At 43.7% G+C, this 27,559-nt stretch overlaps 1 protein-coding gene across 1 annotated transcript; it reads left to right on the top strand.

The window, feature by feature from the left end:
- The first annotated feature begins 697 nt into the window (after positions 1–697).
- Positions 698–13,589, top strand: vgll4a (vestigial-like family member 4a). Its single transcript, XM_060937109.1, has 5 exons — positions 698–1,351; positions 1,819–1,990; positions 4,263–4,482; positions 4,674–4,794; positions 6,690–13,589. The coding sequence occupies exons 1-5, from the start codon at positions 1,261–1,263 to the stop codon at positions 6,887–6,889; spliced, it is 804 nt and encodes a 267-aa protein (XP_060793092.1). The 5' UTR covers positions 698–1,260; the 3' UTR covers positions 6,890–13,589.
- The last annotated feature ends 13,970 nt before the right edge of the window (positions 13,590–27,559 follow it).

Raw genomic sequence — 27,559 nt, 5'->3', positions numbered from 1 at the left:
TAAAAGTAAATAAATAAGGCAAACCAGGGGGGTTTCCAGTGCATGTGTGTGGAATAAAATGGAGGAGAGGGAGAGATGTTCTGATCTCCGCACTGAAGGAACATAAAGAGGCATGAAATGCGGAGGAAGATTACAAGAGTCTACTGTTTTTTTTAATTTTTAAATTAATAAACAGGATGCATCTCTAAGCTGTGAAAAAAAACCACTATTGTGTCATGCAACTGATTTTATTTTCTACCAACAAATGTTAAAATGTATTGATTTCCTCTTTTAACAAACAAACAAACAATGTGCTGATATCACATAATTCCACACAGGACACAATTTTATTCATGAAAAAACTTACATAGCATCTGATTTACAAATTTAAGAAGAAATATTCACTGAAGATAGGCTTTAATTAAATTAAATCCCGCGTTTTGATTGCAAAAATTGTTACAATTATTCATAAAATGATCAAATTCTTGATATAAAAATATAAAATGCACTTTTATATCAGGCCTGTTTGGATTAAGGCCTAAATGTTATACATGTAGGTCTACAGATCAACTAACGTAACCACAAAAACTCTATTTTACATTATAGTCATATTAAATTTGCATTAAATGTGTTATATTTTATTAAATAAATAATTTTATGATCATTTTCCCTGTTGCTAACGTCACAGCTACAGACCAAACCCACAGCACAATAGACACACTGGGCTAATTTGCTAAGATCTTTTGCTAGCTAGCTGGCTAACCCGCTTTGTTAAAGAAATAACGGTTTAGGATTTTAAATGATCAGATTATAATTGCATAAAAGTGGTTTGCTTGTTTAGTTTCCAAATATAAACCTGTTTATCCGTCGAATTTAATTCAAATATTAGTGTTTCGTGTAACTTTTTGGGATAGCTAGCAAAACTAGCCTCATCGCCAGTTCCACTTTGAACGAAGCCGCTAGCTAGTTAGCAGATTAGCTTCTGAGGTAAACTAGCCCTGTCCTGTGTGCATGCTAGCTGTCTGACAGAAAGACTCTGCAGCTTCGTTGCTGCAGTTTTAACGTTTAAATCTTTGCTAATTATATTATTTAGTGACTACATTTACTGCTTAAGTCTACTGCAAATTAGTCAGTCGTGTAATTAAGACCGAGATCAGGTTTTCTGGCTTTAGGAAAAGAAAAGGACTCAAAGTTGATAGAGTTAGATCCCTTTCTTTTTTTTTCTCGTTAAGGCTAAGCTAGCTAGCTACGACTGGGCTAGCTAGCTAGCTTTTAAGCTAAATGGTTCTTCCGAGAATGGACCTTTTGAGCCACCAATTTATGGATAAAATGAACAACAACATCGGAAGACTTCACTACGATTCTTATGATGGTGAGTAGCTGTAGTGTTATTAGTTATTAGAGAGTTAACCTAACTCTAGGTAGTTAGGGTTAGCGAGTTAGCTAGCTGTACAATTAATACGTAATAATATAGCGCGTATAAGTCTGATTAAGGTGCTGATAAAATGTTTATTCATGAATAATCATAATATTAAAGAGAAATGTTAACTTTCCCCCCCTCCACTCAAGTCATATTTTAATTTATTTTCTTTCTGTTGAGTTTGAAATGTTTAGCAGAAATGTATTAGTATTTTGTTTTGCTTGCACACGTCGTTTCTTCTACATGCTCCAGAATATTGACTTTTTTTTAATTAGAGTTAAGTATTAAATCCATATTTTCAGTTTATATATAATGCAGTATTTAGATGTCTGTTACAATTCCTGAGGTTTAACAAGGATGATTAAGTGAAGCTGTAAATTCAGTGATCATGCTGTTTTGTTTGTTTGTTTGTTTGTTAGATGATTCCGGGGACTCCAGGATGCACACACTGTCCTCCTCCACAGGGAACAGCAGGACAGGGACACCCATCAGCCCCGTTAAAAGGAAGTTTGAGGATGTAGAAGTGGGGAGCGGACAGGAGTACGAAAACGAACAGATGGCCAAGATGAGCTGCCTGCTCTCCTCTCACCTGTACGCGTAAAGCCCTGTTTATAATAAACCACTTACTTCTTCATCACAGGTTCTCGAATCACATCACAGAGCTAATTTGTGTAATCTTTGAATTGTCATGAGCATGTAATTTGCATATCAAAATGTTTTATGTGAATGAAGAAGACGTTCTGAAGACACTTAGAACAGAACAGTAAAATAGAAGAGTTTAGTGTTTCAGAATAGGAAATAATATCTCATCTCATTATCTGTAGCCGCTTTATCCTGTTCTACAGGGTCGCAGGCGAGCTGGATCCTATCTACGGGCGAAAGGCGGGGTTCACCCTGGACAAGTCGCCAGGTCATCACAGGGCTGACACATAGACACAGACAACCATTCACACTCACATTCACACCTACGCTCAATTTAGAGTCACCAGTTAACCTAACCTGCATGTCTTTGGACTGTGGGGGAAACCGGAGCACCCGGAGGAAACCCACGCGGACACGGGGAGAACATGCAAACTCCGCACAGAAAGGCCCTCGCCGGCCACGGGGCTCGAACCCAGGACCTTCTTGCTGTGAGGCGACAGCGCTAACCACTACACCACCATGCCGCCAGGAAATAATATATTTACTATTATTATTCTTCACATTCACTGGATATGAGCAATCATGTGCTCTGATTGGCTGCTCTACTACTAGGATATCAGCTCATATACCATGAGTAGAGATAAATAAAATGGGGGAGTGTGTTGCTGAACCAACTGAGGACAAAATAAAAACTCTACTCGAAAACAAAACCCCCCAAAAATAAAAAAAAAGCAACAAAATATAGAATAAAAGTATTTGATGGTAATAACGTATTTTTATTTTTCAAGAATTATCGCATTTTTCACAAATTGCTCTAGTCATTTTGCCAGTTTGTTTACATTCTAAGCGGAAATGATTTTGTCATCTGTGTTGTATAAAGTTTTTATTTATAGAATTTGCAAAAAAAAAAAACTGTTTCTCAAAATCCAGTGAATGTGGATAGAATAAAACAGTTATTCCACTCAGTCTCGTCGTACACTGATTATAGCCAACTGGGTGCTACGCGCCTCGTCACTTATCAGCTCATGTACGACTCAATTTGGGGAATAGCTGTTAAATATTAATAAACCACTTTATAGAAAGAAATCTTTGATTGTGGAAACACCAACTTATTTATGTATTTACAAAATTGTCTTTTAATGACATTAAGCAGGGGTACAGGGGAGTCAAAGACACAGAGGAAACAGCTACAGATAGCTCACTTTTATTACTGTAAATACCACAGAAGAGAATATAACCCCAAACATGATGACTTGTAGGGGTGAACTAGCCTGGGCCCGCCCATCCTAAGTGTGACGCAACACGAGGGCCTGTTGCGAGCTTAGTCTGGCAAGGCAAGCTATCTACAGCTCTTCCAAGCTCCCGAAAAATCGAGAGCCAATCAACTTTGAGCATCTCCAACGGCCCTGGGTAGAGGCGTGTTCAAGGCAGTGACGTAGTAGAACTGCGACCGGAAGCCATAGATTGTTTACAGAATCTATGCCGGAAGCGCTTCATTCACTAGAAACATTACGAACATGGAGCAAGTTCTCATTGAAAACGGAGCAAAGAGCAGCCCTGGAGGTATTTATTGAAAGGAAGGACGTTTTCGCCTTGCTCCCGACCGGCTTCGGTAAGAGTTTAATCTACCGGTTAGCCCCGTCGCGTCACATACGTCAGAGGAAAGAGTGATGTGATTGGTTTAAGCTTCGTCACAGCCTTTTCTGGCTTCGACCAGTAGCAAACTGAGGCATTTCAGGGAGGCGGGTCAACCACGCACTTTGGGAAACGGTTGGGCTTAATATCTTTGCCAGACCAAATGCTCGCAGAGCTTTGAAGTCGCGTTAGCCAGACTAGGGGTGAACAGACAGTGGGGATCGGTGATTGGCCGTTGGGGACAGTGGGGATCGGTGATTGGCCGTTGGTTTTACACACTGGTGGTGAGTCGTATGAACCTGCTCTCTCAGCTGTGATGTGAGCTGGAGAGCCGTATCGAGTGCAGATTTGTCTTTAGGCTCTTTTTAAATGAAGCCATTATTAAAGGGCTCTAAAGAGTCCCCTGTAGTGACAGTCACTGCTTTTATTCATGTCTTGAAATTCACAGTACCTGAGCTGCTTCACAGTTCTGTCCTAAAGTGTCTGTCTGATTTTTCTCACAGAATATACAAAAACTACTTCTGAAAGTTTGAATCAAATAGTTTCTGTTGTGCCTGATGTCATTTCCTGTTGTATTGGTTCTAAGGGGGAATCCAGCAGATGGAGACACCAGGCCGGAACCTTGGACTCACTGTCACAACCCGTTTGAACACGCTTCCTCCGCCATCAGTGGGCTCCATGCTGGCCGTCTGTATTCCCCGTTCCACTTCTACGCCATGGAGCAGCCACTGGCTCTGACCAAAAACAGCACGGACGTGACCAGGTCCACTTTTCTCCCGTCGCTCGGCTCGACAGAGCGACAGCAGGTCAGTTATCAGTGGTGTGTGTCAGTGTAGGAGCTGAGAAAACAAGTGCGTTAATGTAAACCTGTGATTTCTGTAACAGATCTGCTGCTATAGAAAATTAATCAACATCTGAATGAGAGTGGAGGATTTAACAGCGTAACAGTGGTGAGGTGATGTAACTGTGCTGTGTTTATATGTGTAATGTTGCTCAGAACCGTCCGTCGGTGATCACCTGTGCTCCAGCGAGTAACCGCACGTGCAGCCTCTCGAACTGTCACATGTCCCCGAACGGCTTCTCCTCCGCTGCAAATAACGTCAAGAGCAAAGCTAACGGTAAGGACTGGCGTTTCATTTCACAAAATTTAGTTAAGAAAAAAAAAATAGAGAGAGAAAAACAACGTTTTATATACAGAAAAAAATTACAGGCACAAAACTAAAGTGGATATTGTCTGTTTTTCAGTGTTCAGAATTGAAAATATTTTTAAAGCCCTGAAAGAAAAGTTTTTGGTGTAAATGCACACAGTGGTGCTTGAAAGTTTGTGAACCCTTTAGAATTTTCTATATTTCTGCATAAATTAGATGTAAAACATTCTCAGATTTTCACTCCAGTCCTAAAAGTAGATAAAGAGAACTCAGTTAAACAAATGCGACAAAAATTTTATTTATTTATTTATTGAGGAAAAGGATTCAGTGAGTGGCAAAAGTATGTGAACCTTGAGGATTAGCAGTTAATCTGAAGGTGAAATTAGAGTCAGGTGATTTCAGTTAATGTGGTGATGATCAGGTGAGTGTTCATGCTGTTTTATTTAAAGAACAGAGATCTATCAAAATCTGATCTTCACAACACATTTTTGTGGAAGTGAATTCTGGCACAAACAAATGAGATTCCTGTCAAAGGACCTCAGAAAAAGAGCTGTTGAAGCTCATCAGGCTGGAAAAGGTCACAGAACGTCTCTAAAGAGTTTGGACTCCACCAATCCACAGTCAGATAGATGGAGAAGATTCAGGATCACTGTGACCCTCCTCAGGAGTGGACCAACAAACATCACTCCAAAAGCAAGGCGTGTAAGAGTCCACGAGGCCACAGAGGAACTTCTAAACAACTACAGACCTCTGTCATGTTGGCTAATGTTCTTGAGTCCACCATATCAGGAGAACACCTGAACAACAACAGTGTGCATGGCAGGACTGTAAGGAGAAAGCTACTGCTTTCCAAAAAGAACATCACTGCACAACTGCAGTTTGCTAAAGATCACATGGACAAGCCAGAAGGCAATTGGAAAAGTTTTGTGGCTGGATGAGAACAAAATAGAACTTTTTGGTTTAAATGAGAAGCGTTATGTTTGGAGAAAGGAAAACACTGCATTCCAGCATAAGAACCTTATCCCATCTGTGAAACATGGTGGTGGTAGTATCATGGTTTGGGCCTGTTTTGCTGCATCTGGGCCAGGACAGCTTACCATCATTGATGGAACAATGAATTCTGAATTATACCAGCGAATTCTAAAGGAAAATGTCAGGACATCTGTCCATGAACTGAATCTCAAGAGAAGGTGGGTCATGCAGCAAGACAACAACCCTAAGCACACAAGTCGTTCTACCAAAGAATGGTTAAAGAAGAATAAAGTTAATGTTTTGGAATGGCCAAGTCAAAGTCCTGACCTTAATCCAGTAGAAATGTGTTGTGAGCAGCTCAAGTGAGGAAAAACACCACCATCCCAGAGCTGAAGCTGCTCTGTCCAGAGGAACGGGATCAAACTCCTCCAGGACGATGTTCAGGACCTGATCCACAGTTACAGCAAACGATCAGCTGCAGTTATTACTGCACAGGGAGCTCACAGCAGATACTGAAAACAGGGGGTCACATACTTTTGACATTTAGTGATCTGTAACACTGGATCATTTTCCTCAATAAATAACTCGGTATAATATTTTAGTCTAATTTTGTTTAATTGGGTTCTTTATCTGCTTTGAAGACTTGTGTGGAAATATGTTTTAATTTAATTTTATTTTTTTCCTCCCAAGATTTACAGGGAGCATGAAGGTTAAAAATTTAGAAACACAACCAGGTCATGAGTTAAATATTTTAAATGATCAGAGTTCAGTTTGAAACGCCGTGTGTGTGTGTGTGTGTGTGTGTGTGTGTGTGTGTGTGTGTGAGAGAGATCAAATGAACCTGTGCTACCTTAAACTCCATCTGAATGCCCTGTCTCTCTCCCTCTCATTAGCCAACGCTGTGTGTGATCCCGTGATCGAGGAACATTTCCGCCGCAGTCTGGGGAACATCTACAGAGAGCCAGAGGTGGCGTCTAACTCCGTGTCCATCACCGGGTCAGTGGATGATCACTTTGCCCAGGCGCTGGGAGACACCTGGTTACAGATCAAAGCCAAGGGCAGCGGCTCTGGGAGTCCCGAGTCCACTTCATAAAGTTCTCCAGAGAACCTGTCTAAACCTTCTGGGCTGGTTTGTCCTGGGTTAAACTCCTTTCACACCAAGTCTGAGCTCCAAAATTATTATTATTACCTTTATGATCTGTAGTTTCTTACAGGTCACTAATTTTAGTTTCTTTATTCTAAAATCAATTTAAAAAAAAAAAACAGTTAAGCTTTAATGCTGCTGCTGATTTTTTTTCTCTCTCTCATGAAACGGACCTTTGACCTTTAGGATCTCATACAGGATCACGTTTGAATGATGACACTAAATTTAAAGTGGCAGTATGCGATGTTTAAACCTTTCCACTCATCCACCATTTTGTGTCACATGAGTCCCCCTTAAGGTCTGATTTATACTTCTGCGTAAATATTTTTTAATCCAGAGTAAAAGGTCTGTGAGTATCTGGTGTGAACTCCTCTGGTAAAATCACAGTCTGTGCTGTGGTGCATCCAGTAAACACTGATAACAGTGGGATTGGGACGACACTGAAACACTCGACTCGGTCAAAACCAGGGCAAAAAACCTTCAGCCTAAGCTCAGGAGTCTGTTCTCTACAGAATATTCAAACACGTGTGTTTTTTTTTTTTTTTAATTTGTAGGGGTAAAAGCACGCTTGTTCTTCTTTCAAGTCTGAATCGGAGTGAAATCGGTTCTTGGTTCACGTGCTATGTGGCATATAATTAAGCAAAATAAATAAATCGTGGTGTGTAGGGGTGAAAACGCCCTCATAAAAACTCTGATTTATTAGAAATGCTGCGATAGAATAAAGTTTAAATAAAGCTTTATCACATGATCACAAAAACCACTCGAAGACCGAGGACATGGAACTGGCGCTGATGAAATGACCGCTCTGTTCTTGGGCTCCGTTTAATGGGTGGGATTTCAGTGCGATTCACTTCCTGCAGGGAGTTGATTCAGAGTCGACTCACTTTCTCATCTGAGTTCACTTGAAAGCAGATGGACTGCACGCGACCCGCACTCTCTCCAAGCCCAGTGTGATCACCTGATCGTGGTTCTTTAGACACACCAAGCTGGAGAACCCACCAGGGCTCTGTTTAAATACCCAGTATTCCAGAGCAGAGGTTCCTGTGCATTGTGTTTTGGTTAATGCCACACTGCCCCCTAGTGACAGTCTGCGTATAACACACTCACAGAACCATCAATCAGACTGGAAAAGGGGTGGGGCTAAGTGTCTGTGGTTTGGTTTTGGGTGGAGCTAGTTGTGTAAACAAGTCTGTACTGAGATTGCAGTTTTTGTACAGTATAGAGATCTTGCAGTCACGTGACTGGAAAGTACACAACCCCCATCTTGTCGGTCAAAAACACCGCTGAATACTGCTGCACTCGTGTACAGAATGGATCAATTTCAACCGACGGACTACACGGCTCATTTTTCTAATGAACAGATAACTAGATATATGTCTAAAATAAACGATCTGCAGATTTGTGACCCTTATGGCTTTCCGGACGGAGTTTTCACGACCGGATTTTGAACTGCCAGTGGAATACCCGGACGTGTATGATTACCTCATTAACTTTCCCTCGCTGTTCAGTGGTGAAGCACTGCGTGCTTATAAATCTCTGCACAGTTATCTTTACAGAAATTCAGGATTTGTCAGCGACTCAGATGTGGCATCTTGTAAACAAGAAAATAATCCTCACTGGATGGGTAAGTCACTTAAGTATTGAGTATAGCACTGACCAGCCGATTATAGAATAGAATAAGGTAATTCCAAATCGTCCGTGTTGTTTACATGGATCTGGCGTTGGAGAGGTAGAGGCTTGGCAGTGGAGGTTTGAGTAGCTGTTTTCTGAGCTTAGTCAACAGGCCGGCTCTGTAGCCTCGCTTCAGCTCCCGGCGCCGCCTCCTTCGCTTTGCTTCCAATAACAATCCACGGAGACCTCGCTGGTCTCGCCATCTCGTCCGGAATGTTTTTTTTTTTTTTCTCATCCGGAATGTTGTGCATGCGATGGAAATCGCTACAAACCGTCATTTTCTGCTGGAAACCAATGTCCAGTAAGTCCATACGGTTGTAGTGGATATTGAAGTCCGGTACAGACGAACAACACGCAGAAATACACACAAAAAACATAAAAACCGTGCACAGGTAGGGAGAGCTTGTAGCCGCAGCCGTTGTAGTAGAATTGTATATAGTAGGGTTTTCCAGAAGAAAAGGTAGAAGTAAAAGCAGAAGTAGAAGGCGGAATATGGCGTTTGACCGACACGATGGCGTCCGTCACAATCTGGATCGGTTGTGACGTCACATGCAAGTGCTCCATATAAACCTGTGATGAAGCTTAAATCATTTTCACTTGTTTGCCAGCTAGTGGGCTTTTTTGTCAGAAGAAAATAATTTCGGTTTCTTCTCCAGGATGGGTCTTGGTGTCCCGTAACAGGATTGTTCATGAACAGTCGTGTTCAGTCCTGTGCCGTAGACGTATGATGCAGTGCCTTATTTAGTGTGATCCTGATGCAATAGCAGAGTCATTTCTCACTTTTTTTTTCAAATTGGAGAAACCTGTACAGGACTTGGTGTGAAAGGTGTTTTTAAAATAATAATAATAATAATAATAATAATAATTTTTTTTGAACAAATGATTTATGTGATGTGAACAGGGCCGTGAACAAGTGTCAGTCATGGAGTGTTTTTTGTTTGTTTGTTTTTAAAGGGCTGCCAAAGACGCTTTTTACTATTTTGAAACCTTTGCTGTATTTGATAACTGTCTCAAACATGCAGATTTTTTTTTTTATTTAAAACAAACAAACAAAAACAACGTGCAACCCGAGAGTATGAGCCGATTCTGTTCTCAGATGAATTGTGTTTGAGTTTTGATAATTCTACAGTTATTCATAATTACACACGTTGTCAACAATCCTGTAAGATCTCCTCCTCCTCCTCCTCCTCCTCCAGTATCTTGGACCGAGGATGTGTTTAACCTTTCATCTCTAATACGCACTCATTAATCCAACACACACACACCTCTTGTGTATTTTATTTGTAATCTTTAATCTGCTTGAATACGTATTTCAAATAGCTGGTATCTATTACACAGACTTCTATCTTTATACCGTTCATTCTTAGTTTTATTTTTTAATCAGTAACGGTTTTAGAAAGTCCTGCTGCTGGAACAGTGTACTCGATATATTTTTATAACAAATGTCTTTTAGATATGACGGCACCTCGCTTTCAAGCACAGCCTCTGGAAAGGCATTTACATGCAGTATACACCGCTTTTTAAAGAGTGATTTCAGTTATACAGATTTATAACGCTTCTTTACAGGACCGAGTGAGATGAACAGCAGCTCTGCAACACCGTTTCTTTATTTCACCGCCATTGTGTTCAACAGTTTTATCATCATGTTTGATAATATTTCACAAACTCTGCCTCCCAGATGTGTCCTGCTTCTGGAATAGCCATTCGCCCGTATCTCATTTTAATATTTCATTGTATTATTGCAGTACTTTTTTTTTTTTTTTTAAATCGCATGTTTTTAAATAGAATTTTTCTCCATGATTGATGTAATTGTATAAAGAGTGGAAAGAAAAAAATGTAGCACTATATTACATCCTGGAAAAAACCAACAACAATCCGAAACAGCATCTTAACACAGGATTTGGTCATTTTCAATACAGCTGATAAAGGGATGTGTGTAGATCTGCCAAATTAACACATTTTGTGTTGGAGCTCTGAAATCTAACAGGTTATTAATCAAAATACGCCTCATTTTCCCCCCACCAATAAAACCTGCAGTGAGCCAATCAACATGCCAGTCTTGAATGATTGACAGTTGCATAGTTGCCCCGCCTCCTTCTCCCCATGACACATTAGTCATGTTTCGGCTGGGCCTCGATTTTCATGCTTGAGATGTGCTCTTTCTGTCAATTTATGTGTTTTTAAATTCACAAACAGAACCTTTTTTTTTTTTTTAAACACCGAGATTCAGCAACCTTTATGATCTAAAGAGTCAGTTTTTTCCCAGAAAGAAAAAAACAATTCTGGCTGGAGCTACAAAAAAAATAAACTGAGCCCATTAAATGCAGGTACCACAACATATTTAGTGTAAATTAGCTTATCAACGTGACTAATATATCCAAATGAGCATTCATTCATATGTTTTTACACACACACACAAGGTGGCGACTCTGATTACTGAAGAATTGATTCTTTCCGTCCGTGAACGGTTCTCAGCACCTCGCAATCATCTGAGCTGCACCGAAACCAGCCGCAGTAGAGGAGTTTGGAGATTTGATTCCTTAGGACTGTTTTCTAAAATTTCTCTCTCTCTTATTCCATCCATCCCAGCCAAATAGTTTCCAGTAAATGCAGTGTGCATCTTTCAGTGATTCATTTTTCACCGTGTTTGCGATCTTCTCACTGCAGATCAGGCACGCCGCTAAGCCAGTAATCTTGGTCATGGAAGCAAACGAATCTGTCCATGCATTATTAAATTCTCCGTTTTCCTTCCAGACTTTGCTTTTTTCGGCGTTTGAATCCATATCTAGTCTGGGAAACACCCACTCAGCCCCCACTGAACTAGCAGTCGGGCCCCAGGCTGTAATGTAGTGTATGATGCACATCTGTAAGAATGACTTCAGGCCAACAACAGCAACGATGATAAAATGTCCAGATGCTTTTTGACAAAGTCACAGGGAGCCACTGGAGAGGGTCGAAAGAGCCACACGTGACTCGCTGGTCGCTGACCCCTGGTTTAGAAAACAAGATGTAACAAGTCCTGCTGTTATCTGCCATGTCTAACACTCGACAAATAATTTAACAGTAATGATGATTAAAACGGCGGTAAGCGCAGCTGTACCCCACCCTACAGCAGGACCACACGTCGTCACTCTGAGTGTTCTGCAGGAGTGAGACCCCACACACTCGGCAGCTCACTGATGGAAATCAAAACAAAGGCTTTCCCTTCTGTTAGGGGGCACAAACCGTTTCACTCACCATCCCGTCCAGTGCTCAGTCACGTTTCTGTAAAATCAATATTAAAGCAGCAGTCTTTATTCAAACGGGACCGATTTTATCTTAAACACACGCTGCCTCAGTGTCGTCCAGACGAAATGGGATAAAGTTTAGACCTGAGGGTCGGAACATGTTCTGGGTTTAGGAACCTGTTATCGTGTCCCACACTCTGGCGATGATGATGATCATGTCCGGTCTGGATTTCCTCTCCCTGGGGCCGACACTCGCTCATTTACACTTCTGTATTCCCGTTTTCCCGACTGCGAGTCGAGTTCGGAATCTCAAGTGTCTGTAATTAGTTCTCACTCAGCATGAGGTGAAATTCTCTTTTCCTGATAATTAGCTCTTACAAAAGGTCATGAAAGCAGCGTTCTAATCGTAAATGAGCTGTGAGAGAGTTTCCATGGTAAACATTGACCTTAGTTATGCAGCGGTTATCAGTTGATCGTTATTTTTTATTTTTTTAAAATAAACAGATTCCATCATCACATTTAAATCATTTTATTAATTTGTTACACAAAAACTTAACATTTTTTTTAACTCCTTTTCATCAACAAATCCATAAATTTAGATTAACCGTTTTAGGTAGGACATCCTATAAAAAGAGGCGGAGTTAGTGCATGTCTCTGGTGACTAAACTGTAGCGCACTTCATACTTAAGAGACGCTCTTTCGCCATTTAGTCATTTTCGGCTCTTTGCCTTTGTGGGTGTGGCTAAATGTTAATGCTATGACTGCGCTTGGTAATTAACACCGGATTGGTGTTGATCAGCATCCACATGTTCAAGTGAAGAAAATCCAAGTTACCAAAATGTGTGTAAAGCAGGAGTGATTTAAATTTTTTTTTTGAAAATATTTACATACAACCTTTACTAAAATATGAAAGAATTGATGCTGTTTCTTGCTGCCTTCTGATGGAGAACAGATGCTGCTCCAGGTGTGAGTGGGAATAGTGATTTGTGTTGTTCACTGGTGATAAAAAATATTGTTTAAATTTGGGTTATGGAGTGTAATGGATTACTGGCACATGCTTACTGTAGAGCACCAGAACAAAACCGCTAAAGGGCCTGTTGAAATATTAAAATGTAAAATAATCATAATTTCATTAATATTTAAAAATAATTCAACATGTAGCGTGATGTTTCCGATATGCCAAAGCGAATATTAATTCCACCAAGGTTTTCTGACTTTCCTGGATTTTTTTTTTTTTCTGAAGCAAAAACACTTTGAATTCTTGTGTAATATAAAATGACCATCGTTACGCAGTGCGTGATGAATGACCAGTTTTTAATCTCTTGATTTTTACTTAAAACTTCACATTTATCTTCATATTTAATATTCTTTTCGCATGCCTAGTTCTCATTTTCTCTATGTGTTTTGTTTTCTTGAAAAAAGTTGATCTTTTTTTTTTTTCTTTCTTTTTTTGAGGAACTGTCAGAGGTCAGTTGACTGCCAGAACAGTTTGGGGGGGAAACGTCTAAATATTATCTGGAGGTTTGAGGAAGTTTCAGAATCATGTGTACGACGATGTTTGCGTGTTGTACGTGGTTAAAGCGATAAAGGGGCTGCGTCCTCGCTTTGTAAGAGCTCTCGAAACAACCAGTGAGAATATTATAGCTAGTTTATATGTAACTATTTACTTATTTGGCTGGTTTTTTTTTTCTTACAGGTGCCACTTTTTATATTCATTAAACCTGAGAAAATAAATAAAGTCTTTTAACAAACTTGTGTATTGATTTGTTATTGAAGGGGGCGTGGCTTGCATACTAATAACTCTTTAATCACTGACTCAAACTGAGTTTTACAACCCCGATTCCAAAAAAGTTGGGACAAAATACAAATTGTAAATAAAAACGGAATGCAATGATGTGGAAGTTTCAAAATTCCATATTTTATTCAGAATAGAACATAGATGACATATCAAATGTTTAAACTGAGAAAATGTATCATTTAAAGAGAAAAATTAGGTGATTTTAAATTTCATGACAACAACACATCTCAAAAAAGTTGGGACAAGGCCATGTTTCCCACTGTGAGACATCCCCTTTTCTCTTTACAACAGTCTGTAAACGTCTGGGGACTGAGGAGACAAGTTGCTCAAGTTTACGGAGAGGAATGTTAACCCATTCTTGTCTAATGTAGGATTCTAGTTGCTCAACTGTCTTAGGTCTTTTTTGTCGTATCTTCCGTTTTATGATGCGCCAAATGTTTTCTATGGGTGAAAGATCTGGACTGCAGGCTGGCCAGTTCAGTACCCAGACCCTTCTTCTACGCAGCCATGATGCTGTAATTGATGCAGTATGTGGTTTGGCATTGTCATGTTGGAAAATGCAAGGTCTTCCCTGAAAGAGACGTCGTCTGGATGGGAGCATATGTTGCTCTAGAACCTGGATATACCTTTCAGCATTGATGGTGTCTTTCCAGATGTGTAAGCTGCCCATGTCACACGCACTAATGCAACCCCATACCATCAGAGATGCAGGCTTCTGAACTGAGCGCTGATAACAACTCGGGTTGTCCTTCTCCTATTTAGTCCGAATGACACGGCGTCCCTGATTTCCATAAAGAACTTCACATTTTGATTCGTCTGACCACAGAACAGTTTTCCACTTTGCCACAGTCCATTTTAAATGAGCCTTGGCCCAGAGAAGACGTCTGCGCTTCTGGATCGTGTTTAGATACGGCTTCTTCTTTGAACTATAGAGTTTTAGCTGGCAACGGCGGATGGCACGGTGAATTGTGTTCACAGATAATGTTCTCTGGAAATATTCCTGAGCCCATTTTGTGATTTCCAATACAGAAGCATGCCTGTATGTGATGCAGTGCCGTCTAAGGGCCCGAAGATCACGGGCACCCAGTATGGTTTTCCGGCCTTGACCCTTACAGACAGAGATTCTTCCAGATTCTCTGAATCTTTTGATGATATTATGCACTGTAGATGATGATATGTTCAAACTCTTTGCAATTTTACACTGTCGAACTCCTTTCTGATATTGCTCCCCTATTTGTCGTCGCAGAATTAGGGGGATTGGTGATCCTCTTCCCATCTTTACTTCTGAGAGCCGCTGCCACTCCAAGATGCTCTTTTTATACCCAGTCATGTTAATGACCTATTGCCAGTTGACCTAATGAGTTGCAATTTGGTCTTCCAGCTGTTCCTTTTTTGTACCTTTAACTTTTCCAGCCTCTTATTGCCCCGTCCCAACTTTTTTTGAGATGTGTTGCTGTCATGAAATTTCAAATGAGCCAATATTTGGCATGAAATTTCAAAATGTCTCACTTTCAACATTTGATATGTTGTCTACGTTCTACTGTGAATACAATATCAGTTTTTGAGATTTGTAAATTATTGCATTCCGTTTTTATTTACAATTTGTACTTTGTCCCAACTTTTTTGGAATTGGGGTTGTATTATTGTTATTTCATTTCTAATCATTTCAGATCATCTAAAAGTCATGGAAGTTTATTTCACCCCAAGTGTTAAGTGTACAGTTCTGCACAGGTTCTGGAAGGTTCTGGAAGCTGCCATGTTGAATAACCAGAGTCACTTTTCCATCTTAACACAGTTGAGTGTCAGGCCGCCTCGATAAAGTAAACGCGTCTGTTTTCCCCTCCTCACCACTAGGGGCAGCATGGAACACCTCAATAACTCATTAATCACAGATCCTCCCCCTGCTGCAGGCTACAGGTTTGAAATGTTGATGGTGTGATAATTGAGTTTCAGTAAAAACATGGTGGTATGTGTTTTTTTTGGAGAGTCACCCACCACCAGGAAGAAAAATGTAGAAAGTCAGTAGTGAGGAAAGATCACTTGATGCCTCAAGCCTCTGAAAACACACTTCACTTCAGCTCTTACTGGACTAGAACATCACTTAAACGACAACAAAAAATAAACCCCTTTACACGGACAGATAATCTCCACACAGGACGTGTTCGAGTGTTCACGTGTTCATATTTGTCCCTGTAGACTGTGTACAGATTTTATTTTAAAAGAAAAACAATGTCCCTAAGCACTGACATCTCACTCTCTCTGAGGGTCAGATATCACACTCTGAGTCCAGATTACACGAGAATCCAGGATTGTAGCGTCACTTACACGCTACATAACTTACTGAGTCTGAGATCTAGTGGATACATCGCTTATAAACTGCTGTAAGCAACCCTGAAGATGCCGAGTGTCCAGCGTTTGGGTGTAAAAATAAGCCTGAACACTGAAGCAGTGAAAACACACACGTAAACTGCGCACACTCTGGGGTTTTTTCCCCAAAAAAAAAAAAAAAAATTCTTTGTATTTTTATGTGACCCTGGTTTTTTTTTTTGTTCACTGAGAAAAGTGATCTTTTTAGACGGCAAAAATCATGTTGCTATGACACCTGCTGTTGTTTGCGAGTATCTGTGTCAGTACTGCGTGTGCATTATCTCGCCAAGTGAGATTTAAACTTGATAAAAGTGAAGTGTGTTGATTTGTGGATTTTGTTGCCCATAAAAATCACACGGTTACAGAAAATTTCTGATTAGATTTTTAGAATTAGAAGCCTTTATTTGTCACATATACATTACAGCACAGTGAAGTTCTTTCTCTGTATTTAACCCATCTGAAGCAGTAAAAACGCAGAGAGAGAGAGAGAGAGAGCGTAGTGGTGCCTGGGGATTTTTTTTTAGAATGAGAAGCCTTTATTTGATGGCTCTGTGTAACGAAGGTAAACGGTGTTCTGATCCAGTTACGTCACAAGCAGATATACGGTTTCAGTGTTAATGGTTGCGTCCAGGTAAACCAATTTTTAACAATATCATAACTTTTAAAATGGATAAATTGTTGTTTTAAAGTTCTATTTTTAATTTAAATATGCAGCGGCACTTACTGTGATCAATAGACGGAGTTAATTTTTGGGTTTAGTTTGACTTCAAGCATCTGAAGTTCAGGAGCAAGTTGATCAATTACAGTCTCACAATTCCTTTAAATATCACTAGGGGGCAACATCAGCACACATTCTACTCCATCCATCCATCCATCCATCCATCCATCCATCCATCTCTCTCTCTGACAATCAATCTGTTCGACTTGAGAAAAAAATCTGCTTCCTAGTTTTTATATTTTGGTTAATTCCATCCTTCCATCCTTCTGTCTGTCGTTTTCTAAACTATAATTAATAGAAGAGTAGAACAGAACCCATTTCCTCTCTCCTGTCCATCATCAGTCCTACATGAGCTCCTCTGAGGTGTTGGACATGTTAATGTTGATGTAAACGTCTCTCGGGTCTGAATTTTATCTGCTGTATTATTGTCGAAAGCTGAAGCTTTTCTCGTTAGCAGTGTATTTTGTGCAGTGGGCGTCGCCGTCTTGAGATTTACATAATTACTTGTAGATTATTCGAGCTGCATCCATCCGTCTCCAGCTTCCTCCTCCTGTGAAGAGGATGTGAGCGTGTCCTCAAGGGACAGAGAATCTAAAATAGATCCTTTAAACAAGTGCAGTAAACACACACACAGTGCAGATGTAAGTGAAGCTGGCAGGATGGAGCACTTCAGCCTCGCAGCTTCACTACGTCACCGCTGCAGTGTGTAACACTGACGAGGGCTGAAACACGTAAAGGTCAAAGGTAAGAGAGGTTCTCAGAGGTGTTTTCGCTCAGGAGGACCGTGATGAGGTGCAGAAGCCTGACCTGATGAGGATCAGGATGAAACCTGAGTGAGCTGAAGGTTCATTCAGTCTGTCAGCACCACTGCGTTCTCCTCCACTCCTCTGTGAGAAATGAGGAGACGACACAGTCGCTCCTCATCATGAGGACAGTCACGGAACCTGTCAGTGTTCCTCAGCATCAGAGAACCGGCCTGCTGCTCACACCCACGTTCTTCTTTCACCAATCGCTATTCACGGTGCAGGGGAAGCTGTATAGTACAACAAGCTCGCATTCTTTTAATTAACCACTTGAGTAAAGAATTACTATTTAACGAGCTGCTGTGTCCTTTATCGAGAATACCACCATGGCGTCACTTCATGTGATGTTTAAGACGCTTGGAGACGTGCAGAAGAACTCCATCCTCTCCTACATGCACAGCAGTTTATTTTCTTTATATTCTCAGGTTCATGCACAACGACATCATTTCCACTTCACACCACACGGCTGAACACGGTCCATTTTAAGAACTTTAATGAACAGATTTTGGAACACGTTCTGCGATTCGGGTCTGTTTTGAGGTGGTTATTTTGTTAAAAGCTCCATCTGTAACCTCTGGGCAGAAGAAACCAGGTTTTATTGCTACATAGCAGAATTCATGCCATCAGACCAAAATAACATCCACCTTCCAGATTGGACAGCAGGTTTGGGAGGAATTAAAGCCCCATTAGGTGAGAATTGGTGGTTTTTGCTCTCAGGCTCCCCCTACAGGTGAGGAGTGTAATTACCTCCATCAGTTTTGTTGTTACCTCCACCAGCTGGGTCGGAGGAGGTTATGTTTTCACCTCCGTTTGTTTGTTCTGAGCGTAACTCAAAAACTAGTGAACGGATTTGGATGAAATGTTGAGGAAAGGTGAGCCATGAGCCGAGGAATAACTGATTAGGTTTTGATGCAAACCCTACAGAAGTGTATTGCTGCCACACCAGAAAAAAAAAATCAATATCACATAATAACATGAAAAGTTTGTTATAACAATATATTTTCATGTTATTACATGAAACGTTTCACATGATTACCCAGTTTATTCCCTACACACCTCATTCTAATCATAGATTCAAACATGAGTTTCAAGTTATCACATTATAACGTGAAATGTTTTATGCAATAACATGAAAATATGTTGTTATAGCACACTTTTCACATTATTAGGTGATACTGATTTTTTCCCCCGGTGTGGCAGCAGTACTCTTCCATAAAATCCAGACATGTTTGTGGATCCAGGATTTTTTTTGTCTGTTCCCAGCATAACTCAAAAAGTAGCGAACGGATTTGGATGAAGTTTGGTGTCCAGCTTTAGTATTATCTTCTGTTCAAGTGATTTGATTTTGATGTTGATAACATGTGGCTTGGTGGAGGTATGAACTCCACCGAGTGCCCTTCTCATTCACTTTTACACCACTATCACTCATACAAGTCATGTTCTGAGCCCCTCAAGAACAGATGTCCATGTGAGTTTGTTTCCAAGCTGAAGGAGACGGAACGTCAGAAACCAAAGAAACATGTCGACTGACAAGGAACAGTAATCTTACAGGATTTAACCAAATATGACATTGGAGATGAACACGAATATAACAAAACAACAACAAAGTTTTAGTTTTGTATAAATACCATTGTGGCAGCAGGGGCGTGGTCAAGCGTCGGTCTGTGACCGGAGGGTGGAGTCAGGGAAGGTACCGTAAGTGGCAGAATCACTGCAACTGAGGTTAATTAATGTGTTTGTGTGTCTTCCCCAGTGACCATGCCCTATTTAAGAAGAGAGAGCGAGAGCAGAGGGAGCTCTCTCCCCAGCCAGACGACTGGAGTGTGTGCGTGCATGTGTGTGTGGCTGAGAGAGTAAACTTGACACTGAAAAGTGAAAATAAAAGAGTTTTGTGAACTCAGTTCTGGCCTGCCGTCCCTCTGTGCTCCACCCACCCATACGAACTGCTACAGTGGTGCCAAAACCCGGGAATTGGAGCGCAGAAGCAGAACAGCCCCATGGAGTCCTCCCCTTTTGCCGACCTGGTCCACACCCTCGCCACGGCCCAGCAAAGCCAGCACCAGGCGCTAGTCGCCCTCCGGAAGGAGCAGGAACAGCAGTTCGAGGCCCTGGTATTGGCTCAGCAGGAAGAGCGACAGGCGTTCCGGCACCTCCTCGCGTCAGTGGGGTCCACCAAATCCACCACCGTGGGCCCTTCCCCCCCCAACGAAGATGGGCCCGCAGGATGACCCCGAGGCCTTCCTCACGCTCTTTGAGCAGGTAGCAGAGACCTCGGGGTGGCCGGTGGAACAGCGCACGGCACGCCTCCTCCCCCTGCTAACGGGAGAGGCGCAGCTGGCCGCGCTACAGCTCCCCGCCGACCGCCGGCTGGCCTACGTGGACCTTCGCTGGGCCGTCCTCCAGCGTGTGGGGCACACTCCCGAGCAGCAACGGCAGCGCTTCCGCACTTTGCGCTTGGAGGAAGTTGGCCGGCCGTTCGCATTTGGCCAGCAACTCTGGGACGCCTGCGGGCGGTGGTTGAGGGCCGACAACCATGACGCTGAGGGAATCATCGACCAGGTGGTACTGGAGCAGTTCATCGCGTGCCTACCAGCCGGAACTGCAGAGTGGGTCCAGTGCCACCGCCCGGCGTCGCTGGATCAGGCAATCGAGTTGGCGGAGGACCATTTGGCGGCTGTCCCAACGGCAGGACAGCAGATAACCTCTCCTCTCCTCTCCTCTCCTCTCCTCTCCTCTCCTCTCCTCTCCTCTCCTCTCTGTCTCTCTCTCCCTCTTCTCCTGTGTCTCATCCTCGCCCTGTTCCCCCACCGCACCCGCGGTGCCCTCCCGTTTCTCCCTTTTGTGTCTGTCTCTCCCCCCCTCAGGTGAGTGAGCCCCAGAGCACCAGTGCAGAGAGAAAGCCCGGGCCAGTTTGCTGGCGCTGCGGGGAGCCGGGCCACCTCCAACAGCAGTGCTCGGTAATGGAGGTGGGCACGGTGGTTCGGATCCCCGACGTGCCAGGATCCGCCCTCGATCGGGCTGGAGCATATCGTATACCGGTGAGTGTCCAAGGGGATACATATCAGGGGTTGGTGGATTCTGGTTGTAATCAGACCTCAATCCACCAAAACCTGGTGCAAGACGAGGCATTGGGGGGAGCACAATTGGTGAAGGTGTTGTGTGTGCATGGGGATGTTCACAACTACCCTTTAGTGTCAGTCCACATTTTTTTTCGAGGGGAAAAATTTATAGTGAAGGAGGTGGTTAATCCTCGCCTTACCCACTCGATAATTTTGGGGATGGATTGGTCGGGATTTGGGGAATTAATGAGTCATCTAGTGAAGAGTGGGTCCTGCCATAGTTTAATAAGGGGAGGTCCCGGTGTCGCGTTGGCGGGAGCAGCTGTCACAGAGCCGTCTACGTCATCTCTGCGTCAGAGTGAGGAGCTGCCAGCTCTTCCTCTCTCTATTGTGGAATCCCTCGCGGATTTTCCATTAGAGCAGTCGCGAAACGAGACTCTGCGGCATGCGTTTGACCAAGTGAGAGTAATCGATGGTCAAATGCTCCAGCCAAACGCCACCCTGTCCTTCCCCTACTTCGCAATTATGAAGGATAGATTATACCGAGTGATGCAGGACACTCGGACTAAAGAGCAAGTCACGCAGCTTTTGATTCCGAAGAGCCGCTGGGAATTGGTATTCCTGGCAGCTCACTTTAATCCCATGGCTGGACACTTAGGGCAGGATAAAACACTAGCCCGAATAATGGCCCGGTTCTACTGGCCAGGGATTCGCGGTGATGTCCGTAGGTGGTGTACAGCATGCCGCGAATGCCAGTTAGTAAATCCAGCGGCCATTCCAAAAGTGCCTTTGCGCCCTCTCCCATTAATCGAGACCCTTTTCGAAAGAATTGGGATGGATCTCGTCGGGCCATTAGATCGGTCAACACGAGGGTACCGCTTTATATTAGTTCTGGTGGACTATGCAACGCGATATCCGGAAGCGGTGCCTCTTCGCAATATCTCAGCATGCAGTATTGCGGAAGTGCTCTTCCGCGTTATCTCCTGAGTTGGAATCCCGAAAGAGATTCTGACTGACCAAGGCACCTCGTTTATGTCACATACACTGAATGAACTGTATGGATTGTTGGGGATTAAGCCAATCCGCACCAGTGTGTATCACCCACAAACGGACGGTTTAGTTGAACGGTTTAATCGCACCCTCAAGAATATAATAAAAAAATTCGTAAGTGAGGACGCACGTAATTGGGATAAGTGGCTCGAACCCTTGTTGTTTTCAGTGCGAGAGGTCCCCCAAGCCTCCACGGGGTTCTACCTGTTTGAATTGTTATATGGGCGTAAGCTGCGCGGCATTCTAGATGTGCTGCGGGAAAATTGGGAGGAGGGACCTTCACCAAGTAAAAATTAAATCCAATACGTTATTGACCTGCGCGCAAAACTCCACACACTCACCCACCTAACCCAGGAGAATTTGCGGCAGGCCCAAGAACGACAAACCCGCCTGTACGACAAGGGGACGCGCCTTAAGGAGTTCGCACCGGAAGATAAAGTACTCATACTGTTGCCCACATTGAGCTCCAAATTAGTCACCAAGTGGCAAGGACCCTTTGAGGTCACACGGCGAGTCGGGGACGTTGACTGTGAGGTGAGGCGAACGGACAGGGGTGGGGCGCTACAGATTTACCACCTCAATCTGCTCAAACTCTGGAACGAGGAGGTCCCCGTGGTGTTGGTGTCGGTGGTTCCGGAGAAGGCAGAGCTGGGGCCAGAGGTTCAAAAGGGAACATTGGCATCACGTACCTCTCCGGTCCCCTGTGGAGACCACCTCTACCTGACCCAACTCGTGGAGGTTGCCCAGTTGCAGACCAAGTTTTCAGATGTGTTCTCGCCCCTGCCCGGCCGCACCAACCTCATAGAGCACCACACTGAGACGCTCCCGGGGGTGGTAGTGCGTAGCCGCCCTTACAGGCTACCCGAACACAAAAAAAAAGTGGTTCGGGAAGAACTTGAGGCCATGCTTGAAATGGGCATTGTCGAGGAGTCCCACAGTGACTGGAGCAGCCCAGTGGTCTTGGTACCCAAGGCCGACGGGTCGGTCCGGTTCTGTGTAGACTATAGAAAAGTCAACGCGGTGTCTAAATTCAACGCGTACCCAATGCCTCGTATTGATGAGTTGCTCGATCGACTAGGCACAGCTCGCTTTTACTCGACACTGGATTTAACAAAGGGTTATTGGCAGATCCCCTTGACTCCATTATCCCGAGAAAAAACGGCCTTTTCCACACTGTTCGGCTTACACCAGTTTGTCACACTTCCTTTTGGGCTGTTTGGGGCGCCTGCTACGTTTCAGTGGCTGATGGATAGGGTCCTCTGCCCCCCACGCCACCTATGCGGCCGCCTACCTCAACAACATCATTATCTATAGTAATGACTGGCCGAGGCACCTCCAACATCTGAGGGCCGTCCTTAGGTCGCTGAGGTGAGCGGGTCTCACAGCCAACCCGAAGAAGTGTGCGATTGGGCGGGTGGAAGTACGGTATCTGGGCTTCCACTTGGGCAACGGGCAGGTGCGTCCCCAAATTAACAAGACAGCAGCAATTGCGGCCTGCCCGAGGCCCAAGACCAAAAAGGGGGTGAGACAGTTCCTGGGGCTGGCTGGCTATTATCGTAGGTTTATACCTAATTATTCGGACGTCACCAGCCCACTGACTGATCTGACTAAAAAGGGGACACCAGATCCGGTCCAGTGGACGGAGCAATGCCAGCGGGCTTTTTCTGAGGTAAAGGCTGCACTGTGTGGGGGGCCACTGTTACACTTCCCTGACTTTTCTCTCCCCTTTATGTTACAGATGGATGTGTCGGACAGAGGGCTGGGGGCTGTTTTGTCCCAGGAGGTGGAGGGGGAGGACCGCCCAGTGTTGTATATCAGTAGGAAGCTGTCGGTGCATGAGGGCGCTACAGCACCATTGAAAAGGAGTGCCTAGCGATCAATTGGGCAGTCCTCGCCCTCCGTTACTACCTGCTGGGATGCCCTTTCACCCTCTGTTCAGACCATGCGCCCCTCCAGTGGCTCCACCACATGAAGGATGCCAACGCACGGATCACCCGTTGGTATCTGGCACTCCAACCCTTCAACTTCAAGGTGATCCACAGGCCGGGGGCGCAGATGGTCGTGGCGGACTTCCTGTCCCATCAAGGGGTGGGGGAGTCAGCTGCAGGCTGGACGGCTGCCCGGCCTGAGTCGGGCAGTGGGGGTATGTGGCAGCGGGGGCGTGGTCAAGCATCGGTCTGTGACCGGAGGGCGGAGTCAGGGAAGGTAAGTGACAGAATCACTGCACCTGAGGTTAATTAATGTGTTTGTGTGTCTTCCCCAGTGACCGCGCCTTATTTAAGAAGAGAGAGCGAGAGCAGAGGGAGCTCTCTCCCCAACCAGACGACTGGAGTGTGTGCGTGCGTGCGTGTGTGGCTGAGAGAGTAAACTTGACACTGAAAAGTGAAAATAAAAGAGTTTTGTGAACTCAGCTCTGGCCTGCCGTCCCTCTGTGCTCCACCCACCCATACGAACTGCTACAACCATGTTTGCATTTTCAGGTCATTTACATTGTGTGTTAAGCGTCTGAGTGTACAGTTTGTGTGTAATCAGATTAAATGTTGTTGGTGACATGATATAAGCACACATTCCATATAATATACACTGCCATCTCAGTGGGGGTTAATTCATGTGTAAATGATTCCTTGTGCTCCCTGAACCACTCTTTCACTCTCTGAGCCCTAATTTTATTCCATCAGGGAATTAAACCCCACTGATGTGAACCTGGTCGTTCAATACATTCAGGTCGTCAGCTGACTTCATTTTATTGCCCCGTAACATTGCTGAGTCTCGATCTGACCAACTGAATCAACCCCAGATCATCACACTGCCTCCAGACCAGGGGTCTCCAACTTTTCTGGGACTGAGGGCTACCCGAAGGATGAGAAACTATATGGAAGGCTAGTCCTTCAAAGTAATTTACTTAAAATAAATAAAAGGCTGGCGGCACGGTGGTGTAGTGGTTAGTGCTGTCGCCTCACAGCAAGAAGGTCTGGGTTCGAGCCCCGTGGCCGGCGAGGGCCTTTCTGTGCGGAGTTTGCATGTTCTCCCCTTGTCCGCGTGGGTTTCCTCTGGGTGCTCCGGTTTCCCCCACAGTCCAAAGACATGCAGGTTAGGTTAACTGGTGACTCTAAATTGAGCGTAGGTGTGAATGTGAGTGTGAATGGTTGTCTGTGTCTATGTGTCAGCCCTGTGATGACCTGGCGACTTGTCCAGGGTGTACCCCGCCTTTCGCCCGTAGTCAGCTGGGATAGGCTCCAGCTTGCCTGCGACCCTGTAGAACAGGATAAAGCAGCTACAGATAATGATAATGCCAAAGGCACGATAATAAAAGGTTATAATTTTCCCTTTTCAACGCACAACAGTTCTGAGATAGTTTAAACTATTCAAAATCCATTCCTTAGAAAACTGCAGTGCAACAGTAATATAACACTCGCACTTCTAACAACATACAAGCTGAAACTCTTAACTGCATCCTGAAACGATTTCACCTTATTGCAGATTCATAACATTCAATAAATCATTCTCTTAGCATTCTCTTAATATTCTTTTCTCTTCTAAGGTTTAAAATGCATTTCATGCATTGATTCTTGCATGTGAGTGGTTCCTAGTGGGAAGCCGGACACTGCATTGAGTCCACCAGTGCCCTGTAGTCAGGGCTGTAGCTTGGCACAGCAACTCTGAGTGAATCTTCAAGGTGTAGATCAGTTAAGCAAGTTCTGTGTTTGTTTTTAATGAAATTCATGTTAGAAAAAGCTGACTCACAGAGATACGTCGAACCAAACAGACGCAACTTTCAAGGCTACTGTGTGCACACCTTTGTATTTTTCTGAGTCCGCAAGATACCAGAAGTTTGAAGGTCCCTGGTGGGCTTTGAGAGTAGCGTCGTTTTGCAACGTAATGATTTCCATTTCAATCTCATCAGCATTCAAGTTGAATATTTCACCGAGTTGTTCAGAAATGTATGTGATATCGCATTGAAAGGATTAGCAATGAATGCAACACAAGGCTGCAGTTTATCAAAGTGCAGGAATTTCTTACTTTGCAAATCAAATCAATCAAAGTCCTTCCCACGCCATGTGGCGCATAGGGCGGCGCCGATCTCCGTTTCCGTAGCCCTCGGCCTCTTGCCTATTACGTTACAGTGGGGGGCGGGTCCTCTGGTAACCGTGAGAGTTTGACTCCCCACTCGCATCTGTATTGCAGCGTGCCTTGCCAAACAGCAGTAGGTACCATTTTTATGATGGTCTTTGGTATGACCCGACCGTGAGTAGAACTCACAATCTCCCAATTAAGAGGCGGACACGCGAACCACTAGGCCAACTCGCGGTTTTACTTTGCAAATGCACAGAGAAAATGTTCAACTTTGCTCTGAATGCATTCACAGCACTGATCTTGTCTGATACATTCCTACCTTTGCCTTGCAGTTCACAGTTCAAGTGATTCAGTTTCTCTGTGATGTCTGTCAGAAAGGCAACATCAAGCACCCACTCAGTGTCTTGGAGCAAAGTAGTGTCCTGCCCTCTGGATTCCATGAACTCTTTGATTTCGTCCAGAAGTGACAAAAAGCGCTGCAGAACTCGACCCCTGCTGAGCCATCGTATCTCTGTGTGCAGCAAGAGGTCACCGTACTCAGCTAACAGCTCCTCCAGAAGAAGTTTGAATGCTCGGTATTGTGTGGCATTCGCACGGATACTGTTGACTATCTTCATGACCGGAGTCACGACGTGATCAAAACCCATCACTCTGGCACAAATTACCTGCTAATGGGTGATACAGTGGTAACTGAGGAAACGGGGAAAATCTGGATCACTTCTGCAGCGCGCAATAAGACCAGAATGACGGCCGGTCATCCCGGGGGCTCCGTCGGTAGTTACCGATACCAACTTTTGAAGTGAGATGTTTTTCTCTGTAAAATAGTGCTTTATGACCTCGTAGATGTCAACGGCCCTTGTTGTGGTTTTCAGGGGCAGCAAAGTAAGCATCTCCTCCTTCACAGTGAAATCACTGAACACCATTCTGATGAAGACCATCAGCTGCGCCATGCTGGTTTTCTCCACCGACTTGTCACATTGGATGCTAAAGTACCTGCATGTACTCATGTCACCGTTCAGCTGTTCCACCAAGTTAGTGGACATTGCTGATACTCTCCTGGCGATGGTGTTGGAACTTAGCTGAACATCTGCGATGGCAGCGAGGATCTCCTTCCCATTCTTGTGATCTTCAAACAAAGTATCTGCAACCACTGACATCACCCCTTTGACTAAAAATGCCTTTTTGCGCTTAGCCAGGTAGCATGCTGCTCTGAAGGAAGTTTCCGTAGCCGCTTTCGATTGCTTTGCCGGCTTGGTGAAAAAAGACTGTTGTCTGCCCAAAGCTGCCTTGAGTTCACGAGTTTTTGAGCATGTAATGCACTGCCTGGAGGGTAGCTAGCATCGAATGTTCTGTGGCATGTAGAAAAATGTCTCTCCACATTGTGTCTCTTAGCCAAGGCGATGGCAGCTCCACAGATCAGACACACACAACGTTCACCAACTTGAGTAAAGAAGAACTCTTTCTCCCATTCATCCTGAAAGTGGTAAGTCTTTTTTATTCTTGCTCTCCAACATCGTGTTTAAACACTTTTACAAAACTACCTTTACAGAAAATTTGCAACTGATTGCACTGTGTTGATCGCTATCCATTGGCGGGCTAATGACTGAGGACTGAACGCAAAGGGGAGTTGATGCGGTGGAATAATAGGCTAAACTTTGACCCGGCAAAGAAAATTATCTACATTAGTCTTCAATTTTAATTTAAAAAATGTTAGGGGGATTTTTAGAAAATACTTGTGGATTAAACTTCAAGGTGTCTTAAAACATGAAAACAATAAAAATAATATATATATATATTTTTTAAAAATTACCAAATATGATTTGAACAGTGGGCGGCACGGTGGTGTAGTGGT

The sequence above is a fragment of the Neoarius graeffei genome, chromosome 13, assembly GCF_027579695.1.
Source record: "Neoarius graeffei isolate fNeoGra1 chromosome 13, fNeoGra1.pri, whole genome shotgun sequence".
In the NCBI taxonomy this organism is placed as follows: Eukaryota; Metazoa; Chordata; class Actinopteri; order Siluriformes; family Ariidae; genus Neoarius; species Neoarius graeffei.
The sequence above is the reverse complement of the archived record's forward strand: the minus strand, read 5'-3'. Positions and strand labels throughout refer to the sequence as shown.